The following is a 25,947-nucleotide window of genomic DNA, read 5'->3' on the forward strand; positions in this document are numbered from 1 at the left end:
AACATAATCATATTACCAATTATATAATTGTTTTCATATTAACTTCCTTTATTGTTAATAGTTTTTATGAGATTTGTCTTTCTCTGAAGAGCTAAGCTTGGTAGCGAGAGCAATTTCATGTAGAAGAGAACCCAACCCATAACCCAGCACAGAGGCCGACTTCATGTTATAAGCCTTAAATGACGGATGGATAGACACCACGATTGGTCGCCCTTTCAATCCTGCAATGGTGGATTTCTTAGACTTGGTGTGTACATAACGCCATTTCTTATGCGAAGGAAGGAATGTGGACTCAGGAGGCAACCTTCTTGCATACTTTTTCCAGTAGGATTTTACCCTTCTTTTTGGTGGATATCTTGCCTTGAATTTTCGTTTTTTATCTATTGGAAAACCGTGCAGCATCCATCTGTATCCCGACCTTGTTCCCAGGTCATAATGGTGTTTTCTTGGTTGATAACGATGTCTTTTATTTTTATCTTGGTATTTACGATGGAACTTTTTTGGAACTACTTTTTTCAACGGATACTTTCGTCTGTGAAAGTAATCTTTACCTTCCGGTTTTCTTCTTTTTGGATAAGATTTCCATGTTCCGGGTTGAATGTTGTTATCATTGTCGTCAGATTTCAGCGATTTTACAGACTTGAAGGATTTGAAATGTCTCAACTTCTTTCTACCTGAATGAAGTTTTCGGCCATAGTGAGAAACTCGGACCGATCGGTAGCGCATTTTTGTAGCATCACTAATGATCACTAAAAATACATTGAAGAATATATTTAAAACGTAAATATACCGTAACCTCAGAAGCAATACTTCTGTATTTGTGAACTTTGGACTTCGTTTTTTTTTAAACGAAAAAGATCCTTTTCATGCCCAAAGAATCTGGGGGAATAAGACGAGCCATGTGCCCATGCCCATTTTTCGGCTATGCAAGAACATTTATTGGAAAAAATCTCTCAATTGTTCGAATTTACTTAAGCATTTTAATGTTTGCAGTAGTTCTCAAAATGATATTTATATTCTAAACAAGCTAAACAGTTTACTTTCATTTACTGTCACAAGTGTCTAACATGGGTAGGGACTTCTATTAATTAATCTGCATATTGAGTGTTAACACTTATTGTGGAGATATCATAAAAATGTTAACATTGTATATAATGATAGTGGTGATCTAGAAGCGCTTGTAGTAAAAATAAATAAAAATGGGAATGAAAGTATTCAAATATCGATTCTAATTTTTATCCGGCATTCTAAATAATTTACTGTAAATGAGTTCATCACTATATATATATATATATATATATATATATATATATATATATATATATATATATATATATATATATATATATATATATATATACATTTTATTTCCAGTGAAAAATATGTTATTCCTATAGACATTTTTTATAAAGTAAAAAAAAAAAAATTAACCCCCTCCCCAAAAAATAAAAAATAAAAAAATCATGACTCGAACACTTTCCTCAATAAACGTCCCTTTAAAGAGCTCCTCGCTAACCACTATACCACGGAGTCACACATACATGTACATACCCATTTAAATAGCATACAGTTCTCTATATTTAGCAAGCGTATTTGGACTTAGAATTTTTTAAGACCACGGTGAAAATTTAAGTAAGTTAACTTAATTTTTTATGTAGAGTAGGTCTTCGTACCAAATTTTTGCAAGTGTAAAAAGCAACATCTTTCCATTGCCTTTCATTAATCGTTCTCAAAAAAATGGTACGATGACCCACTCTATTTAAAAAATGTAGTTATATCATCCAATTTATGTCATTTTTTGTGAAAATTGAGCGTGATGCCATTTTTTTGTGTTAATCAGAATCAATTTCGCTGTTACAGTATTCAGGTTTTGTCAAATTTGTATCCAAATGGTAATAAGCATTACACTAATTCAACAAAAAGTGAATTTTTTTAAAAATGAATTTATTGATTTTTTATCGATCGTTATGTAGGCATATGGCTCGGCTTATCCCCCCAGTTTCTTTAAAATAATCAAAAAATATATAATTATAAGAGACTAGGAGTCTTAGAGATATAAACAAATACCTGCTAAACTCAGGAGTAGAAATATTCCAAGGATATACTTGGGCATTTCTACTGGCTTTTTCGAGCACCTGCTCAGCCCAACTATGGACCTTATGTAGCACAACTATGTACGGTCTATACGAAAGTGGCTAGTACACTTGTCATATCTATAGGATTACGCACCAGATGCCCTTTATTTAAGATGTAGAAAACTTCCCTTTTCGTGTTAAACCATTTTTCTACATCGTTAATTTGGTTCAATCATTCATCAATTAGTGTTAATAAAATAAAACCCGTTATGTTTACCTCATATATACCTTTATATAAACGTGTAAAGGAGTTATCTCAACGGGAATTGTGTAATATGTGTCTTATTCTAGCAAATCCTAACCCGCTGTAGTTTGTAACTACAAAATGTACCTCTCTCTATATATCTTTTTTTTTTCATCATGAATAACTTTTGCAAAGTGAAACGGAAAAAAAATTATAACAGAATGTAGTTTTTGTTTTTAGTAAACATGTTGAGATTGATTAAAATATATCTTCGTTTCATGGTAATTGTCTTCATTTTAAAACATTTGAAAAGTAATTTTGTAGAACTACCCACCTACAGGTACCTGTACAGTTTAGGTGGACCACCAGAAAACAACAGATCCGTCCTTTGAAATTAAATTGAACAAAAGAGTTTGCAATGTTGGGGAGTTAAGTCTCGGAAGCAAAAAGCTGCCATCTTAGAATGTTAACCATATGTTTCTAACATCTTCTATTACTATCTCTACAGCAAAACTTTTAATCGTTTTACTGAACCTGATATATTTGGCCTGTTTATAATGCCTGAAAGATGCCGAAGAGTTGTTGATCATGCTTTGCAACTATAACAAAAGACTATAAAGAGGATGCTTTGTTACAACGCACTTTGAAACATTATTCGCTTTGAAAAATAAAATTCAAAGTGTGTTTAATTTGGGACCAAATTAACGCACTTTGAAAAAAAAATCTTATCAAAGTGCGTTAATATCGAACATATTAACGCACTTTGAAAAAAACAAATGTGCACGCTTGGTCAATATTCTTGTAATTTTAGGTATGATAAATAATTTTTTGAACGTGATTGGATAACTTTTCGGTGATGACTTCATTGCAGGATCTGAGATATCTAGACGTTTTAAAGATTTTTTGGGGTTTTGTCTTGTTTCCAAAGCTTCTAGCAAATGTTATACAATATAAAAAGAGAAATGAGTCTAGAAATAATGGAGGAATGATTGAGCACAATTTAGTTTTTTTTTATCCAGTCTGTAATAAGTTTGGTAGATGTAGGGGTCAATAAGTGATTTAAAGCATCGCCTTTTTATGCCCCCGTATCGAAGATTCGAGGGTATATAGTTTTTGCCCTGTCCGTCTGTCTGTCTGTTTGTCCGCAAAAACTTTAACATTGCGCATAACTTTTGATTGGTTGGAGTTTGGTAGATGTAGGGGTCAATAAGTGATTTAAAGCATCGCCTTTTTATGCCCCCGTATCGAAGATTCGAGGGTATATAGTTTTTGCCCTGTCCGTCTGTCTGTCTGTTTGTCCGCAAAAACTTTAACATTGCGCATAACTTTTGATTGGTTGGAGCTATAGCTTTCATATTTCACATGTGTATTCCTTGTGACAGGACCTTTCTTTGGGTACCATCATATTTGACCTTGACCTTGGAGTTTGACCCAGTTTTGCAAATTTTATCAAACTTTAACCTTGGCCATAACGGTTGATGCTAGGGTTTTCATACTCCAAATATGTAATTCTTGTGACAAGACCTTCCATTGGATTTAACAACTTTGACCCTTTGACCTTGGAGTCTGACATACTTTTGAAAAACTCTAACCTTGGACATAAGTTTTTAACGGTGGGTGCTGGGGCTTTCATACTTCACATATGTAATCCTTGTGACAAGACCTTTCTTTGGATACCACAACTTTGACCATATGACCTTGACCTTGGAGTTTGATCTACTTTTGAAAAAAATTAACCTTGGCCATAACTTTTTAACAGTTGGAGCTAGGGCTTTCATACTTCACACATGTAATCCTTGTAACAAGACCTTCAAATGGATACCAACAACTTTGACCCTCTGACTTTGACCTTAACCTACTTTTGGAAAACTTTAACCTTGGACATAACTTTTGAACGGTTGGTGCTAGGGCTTTCCTATTAACATGTCTATTTCTTGTGACAAGTCCTTCCTTTGGATACCAACAATTGTAATCCATTGACCTTGACCTTGGAGTTTCATCTACTTTTGGAAAACTTTAACCTTGGCCACAACTTTTGAACGATTGGTGCTACGGCTATCATATTTCAATTGTGTATTTCTTGTGAGAAAGCCCTTCCTTGGGCACCATTAATTTTGACCATTTGACCTTGACCTTGATGTTTTACTTACTTTTGAAAAACTAAAACCTTTTCCATATCTATTCAATGGTTGCTGCTAGGGCTTTCATATTTCACAGGTATATTCCTCGAGACAAGACCTTACTTTGAATACCAACATATTTGATTTGCATTTGAGAAAGTTTAACCTTTGCTATAAATTGCCATACGGGGGCATCAGTGTTTCACAAATACATTTTGTTTTTAGGGAAAAGGGAGCAATTATGATTTTTCCATTGAAAATGAGCCTCCATTCTTTAATAGGGTGCGTTATTATTTTTCAGGAAAGCTTATTTAATTTTTTTTTCATCTATTTTGCGTTAACTCAAATGTATTGAGAGAAAGTATATCAATGTCATACCAGTTATGCGTGTAAATACATATGATTGGGTAGGAAAGATAAAGAGTTGGGCTGAGGGACCTTCTACCTGTCTTCTCCTCGTTCTCAATGAGGGTAGATCAATTCATCAGTTTTTCGAAAGAAATATAACAAAATAATGCTGTCTATTACTAAAATCTAAGTCCAGAATTTTTGTTTTATACATATTTTTCAAAGTGCGTTAAGTGTCTCCATGGTAAAAAAAAAATGATGTACACTCTTAACGCACTTCGAAAAAATTTTCAAAGTGCGTTGATTTTGTCCCAAATTTAACGGACTTTGAAAAAAAAAATTCACAATGTCGCCACTTTGGTTTCGACAAGTTTTCCTATATATCAAGTATATGGAGGAGAAATATATAGCTCTTTTTTATTGTCAAGTTTATGAAAGAAATTCGCTACTAGATCCTTTGGTATACAATAGGAATGAAAAGGAATTGAATAAATGCCAATTAAATTTAGCCAGAGGATGTAAATTATCGTCATTCACTTAAAATCAAATATAAGAAAATATAGTTGCTCTGTTCTCCGGTACAGCTCAGATCACGTGATTGATTCGATCCTCCATGTTTAATCACATACATGTACTCCGTCTTTAACAGCTTATATGATAAGCTCGGAACCATACTTTATCTTATAAAATAATCTTTATCTTGCTTGAATTATGATCTTCAATTTTTGATTTGTAATCAGGATAAGATTAAATAAAAATATTAATCAAGGAAAATTGAATCTATATTATTTATTTAGGTTTCGCTTGTCTTTCTCTTTATTGTAAACAAAGACGAAAAAAAGAGAAGAAAAGATTTTTAAAAAGGAGGTATGGATGAATGAGATAATCTTGGATCGAACAAGATTTGTCATCACTTTCTGAGAGTCCATCTCGTGTGCTGCATGTCTCAGTCTTGTTTTATAAATGAAATCTAAACGTACTAGTCAAGTAAAATGGCATATAAATTAGCTTTATTATACATTGGATCATTCATACGAAATATGACAAACTATAGCATCTTTGAGCCTTCTTAGTATGTCTTTAAACCATTTGATATAAAATTCTGAATATAAAAGTTGAAAGTACTCTTAAACATGAGAAAAATATCAACTGCTAATGAAAAATAGAAATCTCTTAAAAAACGGATCCTTAACCAATCTTTTTCATAAAATCTTTAAACTTTTGATTGACGGCATGTTTTCGTTCTTCGTTAATCTGCAGTTTGCAGTTCATAATTCTTTGCCTCTGTGAGGCCATTGACATAGGAGCAGCACCAAATTTAGACTGACCAGCAAGGTGTGATTTCCACGCGTCAGATGTCACAGTGGGTCTCCTTTGGTTCAGAATCTCTGATATTCCAGCATTCCATCCCAGTGACGTAGATGCGCGGCGTTCCTCACGAGCATTTCCTTTACTACCACCATCAAGTGGCATCAACTGTCGTGTTAGAGATTGGATATTTGCAGAACTATGACTGCGCACTCGCTTAGTTCCTTTTTCATGCAGACTTTCTCGTCTGGGTCGTCCTTGATTTGCTTTTATGAGTTTTCGCGTGAGACTTGACGACCCAGACATCCATGATAACGAAGTGCTCTCGGAGTGTAGCGACTCTTTGTCTGAACAGGGATCGTTGTCCCCCGCATTGTCTCTGGGCGGCAAAGTCGTCACAAATGTGGCTCGACCGACAGGACTACTTTGTGGACGAACGGCGGACGGTAAAACAGAAGGAATAGATGACAAACTGCTGGAACTTCTGCTATTAATTGCTGCCGACTGTGAACGCTTGAACCGTCTTTTCTTGCGACTGACGATTCTTTCACCGTACATGAAACAAGGCCCTTCGTCTTCTCGTTCGTACTCCTCTTCAGAATCAGGTGCTAGGCCTTCAGGACTGTGTCCGCTACAGTTGTTAATGTAGTCTAGTGTCAAAGAAATCAATCGTATATCTTGGTTTATGACTCTTTTGGAATGAATTTTCTCTTTCTCCAGTAGATTTAATTTTCCTTGGAGTTTTGCATATTCGATGTTGTTTATTCTATAAGCTCTCTGTATTCGAGAGGAACTGAAACTCGGTGCCTCCAATGCCGGCATTGCAAACGGTTAAAATATATTTCACAGAATATTTCACTTATCTTCTCTGTTAGAATTTGGAAAGAAACGCATGTGACGCATAATGGGTGACAAAAGCATTTTCCTTTGATTAAGAATACGTGAAAAAAATGGTCCAATCACGTGGTGTGCAATTGCATTTAGAGCTTTGTTCTACGATTAAAAAAAAATTAATCCTGTTGGAAAGTCTTCGAAAATTAGTAATTTGATGCCAAGTTTTTCACTTCTTCGTCCATTAAGCACTTACTAATGATTAATTGATATAGAAATTAATTAATATCATTTTCCTATATATCGTTAATTGCGATAAAACATCGCCTATGGTGTTCGCCGGTCCTCGCGTTTCCTTCTTATGGAACAAAGCGGGAATTAGGCTAAAAAAATATAATCCTTTAATATACACAAATCTCACCCCCAGTCTATAGATACATAGATGGTGTATTACACATAAAATTCCAGTCTGCACTACAAAACGGTGTATCCAGTTTTGTCGAAGCTCCACTCTGTTTGCCTTATCAGCCTGTTCCGAACTCTACCTGCAAATATACCGAGTTCAAACATTCAATCCACACCTATAAAAATCGGGCATTAAATACTAAGCCACATGTGATAAAGGAATTTGGGAGTCAGATTTACGTATAAAAGACCCCCAAATCGATTAATACAATCATTGGAGATTTGAAATTTACGTTATCTAAACATTCAATATTTGGACAAGTAAAACTCTCTCTCTCTTTTTGGAATTGAAACCCAGATCCTTAAAACTATAGTTTTGTTTTCTGAAATTAGAATGTGCTTTTACTCGATGATATTTGCTGTAAATCAAAAACACATATGCATTTTTCATTTTCTTTCGCCATTTAGCATGGGCTGTATTGTGATAACTAAAGACATATACATACACATGAACATTTGTTTCTCAACTATAATAGATACTCTCATTTAGTCATAAGCACGGGAAAATTGATTTTGAATTGTTTTAAATCTCAAATTGCATTAGAAATTTGCTACTCTATAGAACACAATCCATTAACAATTTACATAGCACTTCTCAGTAACAGGTGAATTGAGAGGATGATAAAGCTCTTTTCAATCCAATGTATATAAATTGCAAAATCAATTTCAGTGCTGACTGAAAAATTATTTGTTTCAATTTTACGTCAATATTTTGTCTGCGGAGTGAATGGTGATTCTAATCTGCGCTCGATAAACACAATGAAGGAGAAAGATTTAAAGAATTAAATTTCTCAAACATAAAATAGAAACAAGAGAGGTAATTTAATAATTTTTAGGGTACAAACAATCTTAAGTAATATTCGGTTTCCTTGCTTAATGTGTGCCATAGATAGTTTTTTTGTATAGGTTTGTGTTGTATAAATCTGCTCATTTTATTATTTTACTTTAAAATATGAAAAATGAATGACTTAATATGAAAAAAAATTATTTGAGGATTCCTTATCAGCTTAATATATAAAATTCTCATTACTTGAACAGGTGGAATGATTTGGTGTTTTTAATTGACGACACTTCTGCTCATTTAAAATTCAGATTTTACGTAATTAATAAATTATGTTTGAGTTGATTTGAAAAATTCTATTCAACCTTTTAACAAAGAAGTGAATGCTGTTTCACACTGGATATGAATCTGCTTTGATAAATATCCCAGATGTTAAACGCCCCAATCGTCAAATGATAAATTGACATACAGTAAACAAATGTAAATTAAAGACTGAACAAATGTAAAAGCTAATTTTGCAACGATTTCGCTTATATAAAAACGCTTTAAAATATGGAATGAACAATAAGAAATTGCAAAGAAAATTTCTGAATCATTTGGTAAAATCAATTATGTTGTATGTACATGTACCCTTATTAATGGTAGAAAAAATTATTATTTTGAAAGTCCAAATACAAGACAGAAGTCGAACATATACTTACCGGGTACCAAGATTAGGTACTGTTTACCAATTCACCAAGAAAACGGCATGCATAAATTTGTCACCGCTACAACCTTACATAATAAATCAAAACTCAAGGTAAATAAAACCCGACGTGTATTGATAGCCTAGGTCCTTCTGAACCCACGTCTTACGATAGAGGACAACTTGGCTTGATTTAGGATCTAGTGAGGGGCAGAATATCAGGAACCGACCACATTTAACACTGACATTATAAACACTGAAAGTTTGATTTATGGTGTACTTTGTTCTTACCCTCTAAAACAATTCTTCATTTTGGATTGCCAACATCGGAAATACTTTAACATACTCCACACGGCTTTTTAAACATAATGGCTTTAAATCTGCCATTATTGCCTGTGTCTATGATGGGGTTTTCACTCCGAAGTGCCCCTCAACGACAATAATAAAAATTTTAAAGAATGCCATAAAATGACTTTAACTTGGTGGCAGTTTTCTCTCGGCTCTTTTCATTGTTTGCTACATTTTTCTTTTAGCTCCGTGGGTGTCACATTTCTGAACAAAATCAAGGTACAGTGAAAAACGCGTTAACATATGTTTAAAGTGTCATAATAGTAGTTTGAGAAAAATAAATATTTACCACCTACCAAAGTGTAAAAAAAAAAAGACTAGGCCAAACATTAGGGTCAATTTATTCGTGTGAAAATCTTATCAACAGTGGCCAAATAAGAAATAATTGCCTCTGTAAATATTGGCCATCAGGTAAAACTGTTCAGGGTGCTGAAAGACATGCTGTAAAATACCCGCTAATGTGTGCTGAATAAAGTCTTACTCAAACAACAGAAATTTGAGCTATATATCTACAGATTTTTAATTGACATGCAAAACAAATATAAGTTGTAGATTTTCTTTTAATTGTGCCATTTATGGATAAATGCAGAAGCGGGGGGGGGGGGGGGACACAAACAGATCAGAAAATACGTGAATATTCATTGACAAGTGATTCTAAATTAAACATATTTTTAGTAAGGAAATAATGTTATTAATATTGAATAATCTTGATAAAAGCTCTTCTAGACTTTTTTGTTTTGAATTAGCTAATCTGAAAACAGACGAGAGGGCTATTTCCACACTAAGGTAGCCACAACAGATTATCACCAGCTCAAACAACAGATTACCGATAGAAAAAAAAATCACATTGACCCAGTGCGATAATAAACACCACATTCCCTGGCCCAAATGATTACCTCATATTTAATCTTAAAGAGAGAGAGAGAGAGAGAGAAGATACTATATATATATATATATTAACATGTATATTAAACATATGACAGAAATACTCGTTTTTTCTCGTTCCAGATATTATTTTAACAAACAAAAATATGCAGATATATTTACCAATTGACAGAGGGTAAGACAAAGAAAATTAAATGGAACTGATTTTTCATGTGAAAAGATTTTTTTAACAACAGGAATTTTTTTTCAAGGATCAATGATGAGGCAACAAACACACAAACAAACAAACAAAATATCATTACCTGCCTAACCAAGAGTGTCGCTCACGTGTGTTAACGGAAACCACATGTCTCTTATGAGAAATAAACAGAACAGAGATAGTAAAATTGCTAATACCTCCTCTACTGATCGAACAGATTCTTGCAGAGATTTTAAACGTACAGATAAATTAAGCGATAATCTGCGGCTTACCTGCTTCAGGTGACGGCTTTGATACCGGGCATTCTTCATTGATCTTGCGCCGCCAATCGCGGTTCCAAAATGGAAAATTAGATTTCACTTATCGATCACAGATCGATCACAGTTGATCAATGACCGGGTTAACATTTTTAATAACACCTGGTTGACTTTTATCAGTTGTCATATCGAGTTTCTACTTGGTGTACTCGGGAAACCGTACGTCAGAAACTATAATATATATACCTTGTAGTCACAGAGGTATGTGTACCTGTATTTACCAGGTATATACATACCTACACAATCTGCATAAGTCTTATCGACACGAGTCGACACATTTCAGTTTGGAAAAGAAACAAAAGAAAAATCGGATTAATAGCGCGGTAAATAAATACTTGTATATTGATATTATTCGAGAGCTTACTAGAGCACTCCGTAACACCACACACGGAATCAGAAAAATGATGTGCGAATACGGCTCCTTAAAAGTGACTTAAACTGAGTCAAAGTATAAATGGGGGTGGGGTGTCAACGTTTCGTAGTTGCACGAATATGGATTTGTTTTTCACGAGTGGGGTCGGATTTTTTATAATATATTTTCACGAATGAAATTGAAATAAAATCATATCTAATAATTGCAAAACACTTAATTTTCAGTTTATTACATTTTCTTTGGGTAACTCCCCCCCCCCCCCCAAAGTATAGCTGTCTCTTTATTGAAAAACAATTTGTGCGGTGAAGAATATGTTCATAAAGTAGTGTAAAGGATAAGTAGCTAAATAAGCCTGAATAATCGGAAAAAAAATGATCTATCATGGTAATTCTTACGTTAAAAGATGCCACGTTGTCACGTGGTATTGTGCATTTTACACATACACTGGTAGCAGTTCCGGTTGTTAATTTTATATTGTGAAAATAACACTTATTATATTTGATTAATTTCACGTTTTGATAAAAGTTATTTTCACACTTTGAAATTGAAAAGTGTTATTTTCTCATTATGAATATAACAACTATAAAAATATAAATGTTAATGAACGGATAATTTTCGATATATATCAGTGTTGAAAATGTATTAAAAAATAAATAAAGTAATGAATGAAACCGATTACGCTGAATATGTACACTGGAAACGACACGGTCTTACACATATGAATCAAATAGAAACGTAAATTGTAAAATAAAAGCCAGCCAATAATATAGCTGAATGTTTGTCGTCAATTTAAGAATCCCTCTACTCAAATATACTCAATAAATATATATGTACCAAGCTTTGATAGTAGATCAGAGAGCATGGGAATCTACATTTGATTGAATCAACTAAATTTATTCACGAAAGTTTATTATGTATAGATTCTCCCAGTCTATTAAAGGGTGTCTATAAAATAATGAAATTTACAAATGAGTGTGGTAAAACGTCCCCAGTATTGAGTATCTCGTACATTATCCATTAACAGGGAGATTTGCAGCCAGTTAGGATGCTTATTGATTCTAGGTCTGAGACTTACTCAAAAGGCTGCTCAAAATCCGATAGTTAGAACTGTAAGTAAAACGTCTGAGTTAATTATGTCCCTTTAAAACGCTTTCACATTAGTATTTAACATTTAAAAAATGGTGTATGCTTAAAGCGCAGGGTTCCGCCAACCCTTCGAGTTGCATAGGGATAGCAGGATTGTGTATTTAAAATAAAATTTTCACTTTTTTGTATGACAGCTATCAGAGTAAAGTAGATTCGATTGTTTGTTTGATTTTTCATCAGATTCGCAATTATTAATACCATACTTTGAGACAAAAATCATTTATGAAGCTGTTTTTTTTTTTAAAAAAGGAAACGTAAATTCTTTTATCTATTACAGAGTTAATAAAGCTCTTTCCGTAACCGTAAATTCGACATTGAGTTATATCGACGAATGATTTATTAATAGCATTCATTTTCTTTCATATGTCGATATGTCGACCCGTGCTACTGAATGCTGTCATCAATGGAAAACTAATCTTACTTATCTTAAAACTTACCTATCTAAATGAGAAATAGAATGACTGCAGTTTTTCCATCATCAACTATATATATTATGACTAGTCTCCAAATTGATTGATTCGGCTCGCAAGAGAATGTGTTGAGTACGGTCAATTTTTAAACCGAGACAGGCTACGAACTAATAACTTGATGCAACAGTGGTTTCAACAATTTCGTTAAATGTCAGCATCTTGAATTCTATGGTCGTTACATTGACTTTGTTTTCAAATACAGCCTTTCGTTGGATTGAATTTCAACAGGCAAGTTACTAACCAATTATTAGGCTATCGTTGTCAGTTTGATATTTAAAAAATTAACCATTTACGGGATCAGTATAGAGGAATAGCAGCAGATATGACCGGTCAACAAGAATACTCTTCCTGACCCAACTCTAGTACTTGGTGAAAAATGTTGTTTCCCATGGTAAACTACCGTCAAACCTCGTTATCTCGAACTCTATGGGACCAAGAAAAAACTTCGAGATAATCGGGGCTTTGAGATATCAGGGGTAAAATACTTAAGGAATAAGGGGTTTGGAAATCAAAAAAAAAAAAAAAAAAAAAAAAAAAAAAAAAATTCGACATATCCATGGTATTCGAGATATTCGTATATGCTGTTTGTAGGGGTCTGTGTTTTTTGCCCTAGAGCTGTTCTCGATTTGTATTGCTTATTATAGATTTATGAGATTGACCGCTATTTGTTTTTACGCTTTTTGATATGTTCCTTAACAAAGGAAATAAACATTACATATTAAATTTATTTATGCTGTTGCGTAACATTTCCTGACGGGGAATAAAATTGTTAACATATTTTACTGCTCCTTGTGAGTTGAATTATTCACGATTTTATGCCCTAAGCATAAATTACACTTTAACATTAATAGAGAAATTCAACACTGATTCGTATCTGAAGTTTCTACAAGCATCCCTTTACCCCTAATCCTCATCAAAATCTAATGGTTATACACAAGCATCCCTTTGTTTTTTCCTAATCCTCATCAAAATCTAATGGGTATGTAAAAGCATTCCTTTGTTTTTTTCCTAATCCTCATCGAAATCTAATGGATATCTACAAGCATCCCTTTGTTTTTTCCTAATCCTCAACAAAATCTAATGGGTATTATTATTATTATTTTTTTTAGATATATTGCAGGTACTTTGTAGGTAAAGCTTTAACTTCTTTACACATTCGCTGGTCAAGAAAGCATTTTTTTTTTATAAAGTTTTATTTTTTGAAAATGACAAGTTTTCTGAAATACTAGAACTGCTCTAGTCTCAATTATCGCATACCCTAAAAATTTTGCCTCTATAAATTCTCTGCAATTTTTAACATTTTCTCCCTCTGTCAAAACTACTCTTTTTTCATCTCATTGTACAAGTATTATGATAAGTTCCTTATCCAGGCACAACTTCGTGCAAAAACTGGATGCTCCATACACTACTTATGTTTATGTTTAAATTAGTTCTTGGATACGCTAAGTCTTTTTGAAACTAAGACATGTTTCCAGTTGCCGAGGAAATTCAGCTGGAAAGCAGTAGTCCTAAGAAGGTCTGTATCTCAGCCGGAGGGAAGGTGAATGGGCACGGATCAATTGGTTGAGTTTTATTAGAGCATGCAATGATCCATAGAATGCTGGGAGTTTCATCTCTCTCGCTCGGGACAGGGAGAGGCTGTCTGGGTGCGAATGAGGCCAAAATCTTGGAAGAAACAAGCCAAAGTTTTGGGAGGACCCAAAGTGCATTACTGTAATAGGTAGATTACATGCTATATGTTGACATATTTTGAGCTATGGATATACGAAATGCAATAAATTAGCCCCCCCCCCAAACTGTACCAACATACATTTGTATCTGTTTTTATTGACCTCATGCATGCCCGTAGCAATGGTTTCAAAAGGGGGGGGGCAACCTCCCAAACACAAAAAAATCTGAGAATCCCCCCCCCCCAAAAAAAAGAAAAAAAAAACCTAATTTACTGTCTGAATCCTTAAATTTCATGTGATCGACCTTACAGCAACAAAAAAGGGGGGATCAGGTCTGAAGAAGAAAAATTTAATACCGCAAAATACAATGCTATACTCAGAAAAAAATTCCCCCGCCCCGCGTTCTACGGGCCTGTCATGTATGTGCGTTACCCCTTCGGCATATGTTTGGCAGTATTTAAAAAAACAAAACAAAATATGTTTATGAAACACTTATGCCCCCATATGACAACTTATAGCGAAGGTTAAACTTTCTCAAATGCAAATCAAATATGTTGGTACCGAAGTAAGGTCTTGTCTCGAAGAGTATACCTGTGAAATATGAAATCCCTAGCAGCAACCATTAAAAAGATATGGAAAAGGTTAAAGTTTTTCAAAAGTGAGTCAAAAAGCAAGGTTATGGTCAAATGGTCAAAATTAATGGTGCCCAAGGAAGGGCCTTCTCACAAGAAATACACATGTTAAATGAAAGCCTTAGCACCAACCATTCAAAAGTTATGGCCAAGGTTAAAGTTTTTCAAAAGTAGATCAAACTACAAGGTCAAGGTGAAAAGGTCAAAGTTCTTGGTATCCAATTGAAGGTCGTGTCATAAGGATTACATATGTGAAGTATGAAAGCCCTAGCAGCAACTGTACAAAAGTAATCGCCAAGATTAAAGTTTTCCAAATGTAGGTCAAACTCAAAGGTCAAAGGGTCAAAGTTCTTGGTATCCAAAGGAAGGTATTGTCACAAGGATTACATATGTGAAGTATGAAAGCCCTAGCACCAACTGTTCAAATTTATGGCCAAGGTTAATGTTAAGTAAAATTTTGCAAAACTGGGTCAAACAGATTCGTTTTAGGTTTAAACTCGTTTAAGTTATTTAAACTAATGTAAACGACAGAGTAAGTCAAAGAAGCACAACTCTTTAATCTCTTTTTAAAGATTTGCAGTAGGGCTACATCTATAATTTGTTTTACATTCAGACAGTCAAAGTATCATTTTATTATTTTTAATGATTCCAGGGCAAATAACAGGGTTTTTTTTTTAAAATTTTCCAAACAATTTCTACGTTTTTAAGCAATACCTATTCATTATACATGTAGGTATGACATGGTTAAACTCCAGGTTTTGGGAAATAAAAGATAAATATAAAACATGTACAATAAAATATGATTCACCCCAATAACAAGTGTGTGAGTGGTGTTCTACAACATCTTAGGACACGTGACTTTTACCTATAAATATCTACTCTCCAAGGTAATATGTTATCATGCATAACTCTATTTATTGCAATACTCATTCAGTTGTACTCAATGTGTGATAAGGTTTTGTTGGTTATCTCTCTAGGTGACCAAAATGAAGGTAAGAATAAAAGTTCAAGTCAAGTAAGAATCAAAGTATAGATTTTAAAATAAAGAGAACGATATTTGATGTCTAATCAGTACTGAATACCAAGAGTTCCTTAAAAAAAATATGTTTTGATGACTTATGCCTGCAGATGCAAACACAGGTAGTTGTATTCTGTATTTTAATTTGACTTTTCTCCACCTTTAAGGAAACTACACACTCAGAAATCTTAATTATTTTCTTATCGTTTCATTCAATAGTCGATTGGAATTGAAATATTTTTTTGAAATTGTACTCTTCAGTTGACTAATTGGATTGTTTCAGACTCTATGTCTCTGGCTGAGTCTGCTGGTGGCCATTGTATCGACAGCCCAGTACGACTACTGTTTACAGCATGCCCCTGATGGGGCCGTGAATGGCTGCAGCCTTCCTCCACTCGTGCACTTTAACTATGAGTACCAATTCACACCGTCATGTAACAAACATGACATCTGTTATCATTGTGTAAGTACTAAAAAAACAAACTCGATCCTTCAGTCCTTATATTTTAAAAGCTGATTACAATAACAGATAAATATATTAATAAAGTTTGAAATGTAGTACTTAAGGACAGAGAAAGAAGAAAAAAAAAACAACAATTGCAAAGGTTTTTGGTTAAAGTGCTAATTAACATCCTAGCCTTGAGTTGAGTACTTGTATCGGAAATCAACAGATTCTTGATCGGCATGTGCTGGAGAATGCGTAACTTAAAGTAAATTCTAATGTAAAATATTTTAACTCTGACCACCCGTAAAGTTCTTCAATGAAATCTCCAGAAATTAGATCAGTGAATCATAGTTAAGAAAGTTGCCATCACCAACTTAAAGATGAACTAGTTGACTGTCTCCCCTTTTATTTTTGGCGCAGGGTCACCACTATGGAATTACAAGATCCGATTGTGATCACAAGTTTCTGCATAATATGCTTGCTACGTGCACTTCCAAAAAGAGGCTATTGAACTGCCAGCACTCAGCGGACGCATTTTTTGGTGCCGTCCGTACGGCCGGAGGACTTATCTATAGAACGGAAGTCCCACACTACTGCACAGATTCTTGGGTTCACAATTGTCTTACATAAAACACACTGTCCAAATGAAAGCTTAACACACGTAAAAAAAAAATGTCAGATGCTTTCTTTTTTATTGAAAATTAAAATCTGAAATCAAAAGGGCAAAGACTCTTTAATAAGTTTAATCCAAAACCTGTTAAAATTACGTACTTTTGAAACAATATTTTGGCAAAAGTCTCTGAATAACATATTTGCTTGAGGTGAAACTTGAACAGAATTTAATCAACTGTAGGTTGGAGAAAAATAACTTCATTAAATATTTCTGCATATATACTGAGTCAAAAAAAAGTTAAGCAGTATTCTAGTACGATTTTTTGAATAATGAAGTGAATGATTCAAGTTTGGAAATTAATTAAGGAATATTGTTTTAAAAAATAATTAGATAATTGTTGATGAAAGTAAACAATTTTTTATTATATGTAATCAATATGGACCATATTCATATCAGTCTAAAGAATGACAGAATTTAAGTATCTTATATTATCCATACCCCATACTCATTACGGAGGCGATTACAGATAGTTTTAGAAGAATCTCCAACTCCTACTGCTGCCCTAATATGTGGTTTGCTTGCAGAAATCTGTCGCATCTTGACTTAGGTGAATGGAAAGTTCTAATCTGGCCGTCAGGTAATTTGGTATCCTCTAGAGTTTTCCTGTAGCGACTAACCTATCAGTACATAGTGTTTCTATGACCAGCAACATCAGAAACTTTCATGCCAGCATTCGCCAAATTCTAAGAATTAACTTAAGTCTTTGGCGGCTCATTTTGGGGAAGACTTCTGCGTTTGGCCTTTAAAATTTTGTTGCAGAATGTGTGCTTCTTATTTATCTTTAACCCATTTTGATTCAAAAGCAGTTTGAAAGACCATACATTTAGAAAAACATGCAAGTCTTTTTTTTTTTTGGCACGTTCTATTAGCGACGCTAAATCAGCCGTGAAAAATGCGCACGGTTTTCAAAGAAGGTTAATATTTGTGTTCGATATTCATCAATTTTGGAATTCACAAGATATTCAATTTTTTTTTTTAAAATTCACCATAGAAAAGATCAGAGTTGCTTAACTTTTTGTTTGAGTATATTTGTAACGTGTGAAATCATTGAAATTTGCGGCATATTTGTATAGTATTGCTGAGCGTTCTGAATCGGAAGTTACTGTATAGTTCTCATCACGTGCTGTCCTTGTTTCTTTGTTTTCTCTGTTGTAACATACGTAATGAACCATTCTTCTTATCTTTTTGACGATTTCACCATTTTCTGATATCATACCAGGAAAATAATACAAAGACACCATAGACGCTTTCCTGAGCTGAGAGTGTACTACCCACTGCCGTATAAAGAGACCCATAACACGCTAAATCTGCTGGCGATTTTTTTCTTTCAAAGTCGCACAACTCTCAGATATGTTGGAATTTGTCGTCTATTCACCTTTTCGTAACAATTGTACTCCGGTCGTATTCAGACAAACACTGAATCGTTTTCTATCTGACCTTCTTTCCATAGTTTGATATTTCGTAACAGAATTTCCTCATATTCAGAGTCGTTCGTCATGTCTCTGCTGGAAAGAACATTTGGATATTTTGTCACTATATCGGAAAACCTTCGTGCCGACAGATACGGTTTTTCGGGAACTAAAAGGGTTGACTTTTCTGGCAAATGGTCAGCGTCACTGACGGAATTTATTGGCGCTCCGAAATCATCATCCGATGTATATAGATCTACAAAGACAAAATTATCATATATTATGTGCATTCATAAAAATGTGAGTAGCATTATTTATAAATGATTTTCACTCGTATCAAAGCACAGTAATCTGTCAATGCGTGTACCTTCTACACTGGACACAGACGTGTTCATCATGTAATAAGGAGAGTACGTGGGGGCGCTCTGGCGCCTAAGAAGTGGAGCTTCAGGGCTCGATAGTGCCTCAGGTGGGACAATATTTACACCTAAAAATTAATGTAAAAGCTAAATCACAAGTATACCTTTTGCATACAGAAAAACAAGCTGCCAACTTTTCAGTGTTAATATCTGGATATTAATGCAAATTATGAGAATTCATGAAAAAGAAAAAAAATATGGAATTCTCATGTTATAAATCGAACTCGACTTATAATAGTTTTAAAAAATACTTCTTGTACACTTTATTTGAAATTTAAAAGAAGACCCCCCCCCCCCCTCCACTTGATTTACCTATGTAACCTTTCTTTCCGTTAATTTTCGTAATGAAGGTTCTGGACATCACGTGATTATCTGGCGGGAATCTAGACTTGTTCATCTTTTGTATAGTCTCACTAATGGTAATTAACTGCTTCATTAAATCTACATCCTGTCGCCGAAGGTCAGTCTGGAAAAAAACGTATCAAAGTAGATACATATTAAGTTAAAGGATTCAATTTTGACAAGCAGTTACTGTTAATACTTTCTTTACAATAATTCTTAAAATATTATAAGCAGCAAAAGCGCAGTCAGACTGGATGTCCTGTAACATTTATCAAATTAACCTCGTCATTAATTGTAATGCAGAGGTTATTTGTTAAAAGTTAAGTAACATCCAGCGTAATTATTAATTTTGTCTTATTCATTCGATTATTTTAGTCAGAAAATTGGTATTCAATAAGAATTCTTTAATCAAAACTACTTTTATAGATATGTAGTAAATGGATACTTTTTTGAAAAGAAGAAGAAAAACTTTGAGGAATATTTGGTTATCTCTCTTTCAACAGATCCACGAATATCTTGCACTTTGAAAAGAAATGGAATGGTTTTTAAATGCATGACAAACGTTTGAAAACATGATCTAATTTTTCATTGAGTTTTTGTCAGTCTTAATTAATTCTATGGATCAACAAATTATGTGACTTATGTTTTTATATGGTAATGTCCAGCAGCAAAGATTAAAAGATAAATCTAAAACATATACACGTGTTTTAGAACACGAATTCTAATTTCTTATGCTAGGTAGTAAAAGTCTGTAAAACTTACAAGTTCGGACTTTATGGCCTCCAGTTTGTCAGATATAGATTCCGGAAAAGACATGTTGATATATGTTAAAGCAAAACAACAGCGAAGGCTATCGAAACTGTAAATAATCATGTAACTAACATCCTACTATTATAATCAGAGGGTTAATTGCCCCCCTGAGTACCGCTACCGGAACAAGTCACAAGTACTTGTTTCTTAGGTGCATTTGTGAAAATTATTTTTTAAAAATTTAAAACGGTTCAAATTGATCTGCTATTGAAATCTTTTGTCAAATTTAATGGTCTGAAGTGTGTTATTTTCATAACCTATTACATGTAATCTCCCCCTTGCATTGAAATCAGTAACGAGTTAGACCAAAGCAGTAAAGTCATTCATAAACAAGTTAAAATATTTCCCAATAATCATTGAAGGTCTTTACCTGTTCTTTTCTATAGGGCTTTGTAATATAAAATGACAATTGATACTTTTAAATGTCTTATTAATCTGACCTCCAAATGCATACTATCACCTTTATTTAATCAGCACGATTGTAATTGGAGGCAGTCTATGGCAGTTATTAAAATGAACGATTTATATGTTGTGTTCGTGTGCTCACGAAACATTTAGAAGAGAAGGAATATAGGCAAACTAATACTGAAAGAATTTAAAATAAATTATTTGTATGGGTAGGAGGTACAAAAAGGAGAGAATACGACTGCAAAAATTTGAAAAGTTCAATAACTCTTATATGTTACAGTGTGGTCCTGAGGGTTGTACAACGTAATATAACAGTATTAAATTTTGCTATAAATTCTTACCAAAATACGCATCTTTGAGTAGGTGGTCTTAATTTAAAAGAAAATTTTGAGAGGTTTCCTTTTCAGATCTTGTAAAACAATTCTTTATAACGATTTTAGTACCAAAAAATACATAGCCATCAAGTAGATCAGGTGCTTGAAAATCAAGTTCAGGACCTAATCATTCCCCACTCATATACAGTACATGTGTATATAGAAAAATCAGCGCGCCCTAAATTATAATGAAACTGGTCAATACAGGAAGTTTATATATAGTTTTTCCTCTCATAAAAAAATCAGTTCCAGTCTCGTGCAAAAAATGCCCGGAAGGAAGATTCAGAAATTATTTTCCGTCAGCCATGTCTTGACGTGAACCCCAAGTATTTCGTGAACCTGAAGTATTTCAACTGAGATACTGTTATGAAACCCTTACGCCATGACTATCAGAGTCCGTCGTCCGTCTGTTCATCTGCATACAATTTTTCGAAATCCATCTCCCCCCCTCCCCCTTTTTCAGTTTTGTTTCCATGTCGAATACACCAAGACGCATAAGTAATTGATATCCACTAGGAATAGTAAACTATTACAGATAGTTTCGCTAAAAAAATCAAATAAAAAGACATTTTCTTCTGACATCTGACATGAATTTAAAATGTTTACCGGGGTTTTTATACATTCAAAGTTTTCTTTCAGTTTATATCTGCATATATAGTACAACATGTTCAGATATGAAGCAATGTTCACTATCATAATTATAAAAAAATCACTAAAACCATGCACTTATAAAAACACTGGAACCAGCTAAAAGGCCTACTAGAGTTAGGATCTTGAACGACCTGCTACATGTTCGTAGGGAGAACAAACGTTAATTCATAGAATGCGTTCAATAATCCTTGATGCATGCATCAGACTAGCTTCTAAGATATGCCCAGATGGTAAAGTTAGTTGTCAGGATGCAGGCCATGCAAGGTATGCCAAAAAAAAAAAAAAAAAAAAAAAACACGAATGGTTGGCTCAGGTTGTACTCTTTTATTGTCCCTTGCTTTCGCTAAAAGCGGAGGGCACTAGTATTAATCTGGGTCCGTCAAATATTAATTATTAATTTTGATATTAAAAGGATTCTGAAATTTCTCATTGACAACATCTATGTAGTCTTTGAAGACCGTGTCTTCTAACAATCTGTGGGAATTTCAATGGTCACTTATTGTTCTTCTTTATCATCCAACTGTTTTTATATTCAATTATAGCAGAATTTATTCAAAAACTTCTATATGAGAAGGAGAAACACTTTCTGTGGCCTTCAGCTCGACATTCAGGTATATTGACGACGTTTTATCAATTAACAAAAGTTACTTCTATTCATATGTCGACTCGATGTATCACAGTGAACCAGAAAGAAAAAAAATATCAAATAGTATGCCACATCTATGTCATATTTGGATATTTTACTGACTATAGAAGATAAGGGCCAACTAACAACTAAATTGTATTACAAACGATATGACTTCAGCTTTTCTATCATCAACTTTCCATATTTATGTACATGTATATAGTAATATTCCACTATCACCTGCAAATGGTGTTTAAATGTATGTCTCTCAACTCATTCGATACTCAAGAGCATGCTCTGAATACAATCAATTTTTAAGCCGAGGCATTCTACCGACAAATAAGTTGATGTTACAGGGATTTCAACAACCTCGTTTGAGGTCAGTATTCACAAATTCTATGGTCGTTATAATGACCTTGACTTATCATCAAATACAATTATCATTGAGTCGTTGTCTGATTGACATATTTGAAACCAATTCTTAGGTCCTTGTTACATATACTTAATTTGACTACGGATTATTCGGTCTATCTGATGAATACATGGACCGACTAACGGCGGGTATGACCGGTCTATCTGATTAATACATGGACCGGCTAACGGCGGGTATGTCCGGTCTATCTGATCAATACATGGACCGACCAACGGCGGGTCTGACCGGTCTATCTGATCAATACATGGACCGGCTAACGGCGGGTCTGACCGGTCTATCTGATCAATACATAGACCGACTAACGGCGGGTCTGACCGGTCTATCTGATCAATACATGGACCGGCTAACGGCGGGTATGTCCGGTCTATCTGATCAATACATGGACCGACTAACGGCGGGTCTGACCGGTCTATCTGATCAATACATGGACCGACTAACGGCGGGTCTGACCGGTCTATCTGATCAATACATGGACCGACTAATGACGGGTCTGACCGGTCTATCTGATCAATACATGGACCGGCTAACGGCGGGTCTGACCGGTCTATCTGATCAATACATGGACCGACTAACGGCGGGTCTGACCGGTCTATCTGATCAATACATGGACCGGCTAACGGCGGGTATGTCCGGTCTATCTGATCAATACATGGACCGACTAACGGCGGGTCTGACCGGTCTATCTGATCAATACATGGACCGGCTAACGGCGGGTATGATCGGTCGACAGAGGATGCTTATTCCGCCTAGGTACCTGATTCCAGCTGTGGAAGTTCCAGGGGTCTGTGATTTATGTCCTGCTCACAGATTTGTATTTGTTTATAGGTTTTTTGAGATCGATCACTTTTCGTTATCTTCACCTCTTTCAATCAGGTAACTTTCTCTTTGAGCTTTTGCAATGAAACTCAAGGTGAAGAATCTTTCAACTGAAAAAAGTACTTCTATTGATTTTAAAGCCAAAAGATGAAAGGTCAAGGTCAATCCTTCTTTTTTTCTCCATCCGCATTTTTTAGGTTCTTTCACCCATTTATTTTTCTTCTTCAGTGGGGGACATTTATTCCATGGAAAAGCTTGTTTCATGTTTATGTGATGATTGCGATTTCCAAAACTATAAAAAGCATTTGCAAAAATGAATCATGAGTCCATGTTCCGTCAGCGTTTTTTTAAACACATTCTAGATAAACATTAATATATAGACACAAAAAAATCATGCAGGGCTATCCGAACAGCTATAAGAACCCTAGACGTTAACATATTGTAAGCTACCCAAGGGGTGGCTAGTATTTCTGAATCCTCAGTATGTATACAGGTCATTGCTTCATCATCTAAATAAATCATCTATTTACCAGGATGCACCAATTTAATTTGTTCTCATGTAAAATAGACCAGGCTCTTCTCTCTGTAGATACTTAGTGGAATAATACTTAAGATGATGATCAGTCATGCTTATCATTTATTGTACGTACAGCATCTCATTATCATAACAATATAGGCAATACTCATATAACAACATAAGAAAACATAGCTGATTCTTCAGAAACACAAGTTTAGGTCGTCCAGTGTGGTAGGAGATTTCTAACTAGGCTAATTACGTGTAATTTACATTATAAGTATCTCACCGTCTTTGTTTTCTTCTTTATCTTTTTAAATCTTGCCGCCGTACAACTAGCTGAAATCTGTCGTAACGTAGTACGCGCTTGCTTATATAACCTCCCATCCCCTGTCACATGACTCAAATTATCCAATGAAAATATGCCGTACAAACTATCAACCAATCAACAGCTTGTACGGGAAGCTGAGTTCCCACACAAGTTCCCACACAGAACTACTTTTGCCACACAAGCTGCCGTACAATATCGTAACAAATATAACAATGTAAAATTAACAACTGGAAATAGAATACATAAAATAAACTTGACTAGACAAATAAATTAATACCTTCAATGTTTATAAAACATCCCTAGGCTATACAATAGGTACTGAACAATGTAGCGTATGAATATCGTAACTACAGTCCCTGAAACGTTCTACTTTTCCACTTGAACGGCGAGCGAACGCTGAACGAACGGTGAACGAACGCAGAGCGAACGGTGAGTGAACGATGAGTGAACGCTGAACGCAACTTGGTGAACGATGTGTGAACGCTGAACGGTGAGCGAACGCAGAACGCGAACGGAGCGCAAACGCGAACGCAAAGTGAACGGTGAACGAACGGTGAACGCAAGATGAACGATATATTCGGAATGCCTCTGATCTTTTCCTTGCATTGAAACTATTTTATTGTTTTATAATGTCAGTGCAAAAAAAAAAAAAAAAAAAAAAAAAAATAAATAAATAAATAAATAAATAAATAAGTAAACCAATAAATGAATGAATAAATAAGTCAATAAAATAAATTCTCCAAAATTGTCCTAAGAAAGACGATGCATGCACATTAAGTTTTTAATCACACGATTTTTATTGCATTAAAACATTGCAATTGTTTCCGAACGCTGAAGTATAAACAAATCAGAGAAAACTTCTGACTTATAGAATGAATTAAAGCGGTTGTAACAACCATTCATATATCTCTGTGTCAGGGCGATTTCGTGTAAAGTAATGAAAAAAAAAAATTATGTTTTGGACGTTTTGCATTTATACATGTACGCTCGTATTTTAAATTTTTAATACAATAATATATTATGTGTCATTTTTATTTTTCATGATGATTTATTGAGCAGACTTCTACATGTATATCTAGATGGCCGTGGTTATACTCGGACAAGATAATACAAAGATACATATTCATATTATTTGTTATAAATTCAATTTTCAGAACTTGATATTTAAGTAATATGCTGTTATAGTTTTTATTAAACAGACAAATGAGAGAGAGAGAGAGAGGGAGAGAGAGAGAGAGAGAGAGAGAGAGATTCCGTTTTAGCCCCCCCCCCCTTTCAGGCTTCACTAAATGTTTGTACATTTACCTATATCAAACAAAAACTCTTAATTTTTTTTCTAAATATATCAAACAGTGAAAGTAACTTTTTTTTTATCAACAAATCATATCCATTTGTTTGACAGTCATACTCGTTTTTATTTTCCTGCTTCAAGTTCACACGAAGTCCACGTGCTTGTCCTGTCAATCAAAATCATTCGACACTGTGCAGGTGTGAAAGTTTCGTCACATCGAAGACGAAGTGCGAGTATTTCCAACAAGTTATAACATTTATTTTTATCATTTCTAGATTTGATCCCAACATTTGAATAATAAATGAATAAAATACATTGGGCATTAACACTTGAATTAGAAACATACTCTCCGCCAATTTCAAATACCACCGCCGACACGTGTACATTTTGAACTACTATTGTTTTGTGACTTTTTTAGATGCAGGTTTGTTTTGAGACTGAAATTTTTGTTCTAAAAAAGACCTTACTTTTTTTTTTAAATGTTAATTAAA

At 34.3% G+C, this 25,947-nt stretch overlaps 3 protein-coding genes across 3 annotated transcripts; 1 reads left to right on the forward strand and 2 right to left on the reverse strand.

Moving 5' to 3' along the window:
- Positions 1 to 5,775: 5,775 nt before the first annotated feature.
- On the reverse strand, positions 5,776 to 10,774 carry LOC133185846 (uncharacterized). The gene is made up of 2 exons (XM_061321137.1): positions 10,562 to 10,774; positions 5,776 to 7,471 (listed from the first exon to the last, which is right to left on the reverse strand). Exon 2 carries the CDS (start codon positions 6,915 to 6,917, stop codon positions 5,976 to 5,978), a length of 942 nt encoding a protein of 313 aa, XP_061177121.1. The 5' UTR covers positions 6,918 to 7,471; positions 10,562 to 10,774; the 3' UTR covers positions 5,776 to 5,975.
- Positions 10,775 to 15,842: 5,068 nt separating this feature from the next.
- Positions 15,843 to 17,011, forward strand: LOC133185847 (uncharacterized). Its single transcript, XM_061321138.1, has 3 exons — positions 15,843 to 15,889; positions 16,199 to 16,378; positions 16,781 to 17,011. The coding sequence occupies exons 1-3, from the start codon at positions 15,884 to 15,886 to the stop codon at positions 16,988 to 16,990; spliced, it is 396 nt and encodes a 131-aa protein (XP_061177122.1). The 5' UTR covers positions 15,843 to 15,883; the 3' UTR covers positions 16,991 to 17,011.
- Positions 17,012 to 18,374: 1,363 nt separating this feature from the next.
- Positions 18,375 to 20,024, reverse strand: LOC133185848 (uncharacterized). Its single transcript, XM_061321139.1, has 4 exons — positions 19,966 to 20,024; positions 19,174 to 19,327; positions 18,810 to 18,929; positions 18,375 to 18,698 (listed from the first exon to the last, which is right to left on the reverse strand). Exons 1-4 carry the CDS (start codon positions 20,017 to 20,019, stop codon positions 18,439 to 18,441), a joined length of 588 nt encoding a protein of 195 aa, XP_061177123.1. The 5' UTR covers positions 20,020 to 20,024; the 3' UTR covers positions 18,375 to 18,438.
- Between the last annotated feature and the right edge of the window lie 5,923 nt (positions 20,025 to 25,947).

The sequence above is a fragment of the Saccostrea echinata genome, unplaced genomic scaffold (assembly GCF_033153115.1).
Source record: "Saccostrea echinata isolate AGI-Se365-2 ecotype Australia unplaced genomic scaffold, CSIRO_AGI_Sech_v1 ptg000012l, whole genome shotgun sequence".
In the NCBI taxonomy this organism is placed as follows: Eukaryota; Metazoa; Mollusca; class Bivalvia; order Ostreida; family Ostreidae; genus Saccostrea; species Saccostrea echinata.

Bases quoted from the DNA above. Each gene is read 5' to 3' on its own strand.
- LOC133185846 (XM_061321137.1), bottom strand. From the start codon at position 6,917: ATGCCGGCATTGGAGGCACCGAGTTTCAGTTCCTCTCGAATACAGAGA.
- LOC133185847 (XM_061321138.1), top strand. The intron at 16,379-16,780 runs GTAAGTACTAAA...TTTTTGGCGCAG, and splicing joins ATGACATCTGTTATCATTGT to GGTCACCACTATGGAATTAC.
- LOC133185848 (XM_061321139.1), bottom strand. From the start codon at position 20,019: ATGTCTTTTCCGGAATCTATATCTGACAAACTGGAGGCCATAAAGTCC. The intron at 18,930-19,173 runs GTAAATCAAGTG...ATTAATTTTTAG, and splicing joins CGGAAAGAAAGGTTACATAG to GTGTAAATATTGTCCCACCT. The intron at 18,699-18,809 runs GTACACGCATTG...TTGTCTTTGTAG, and splicing joins GTCTGTGTCCAGTGTAGAAG to ATCTATATACATCGGATGAT.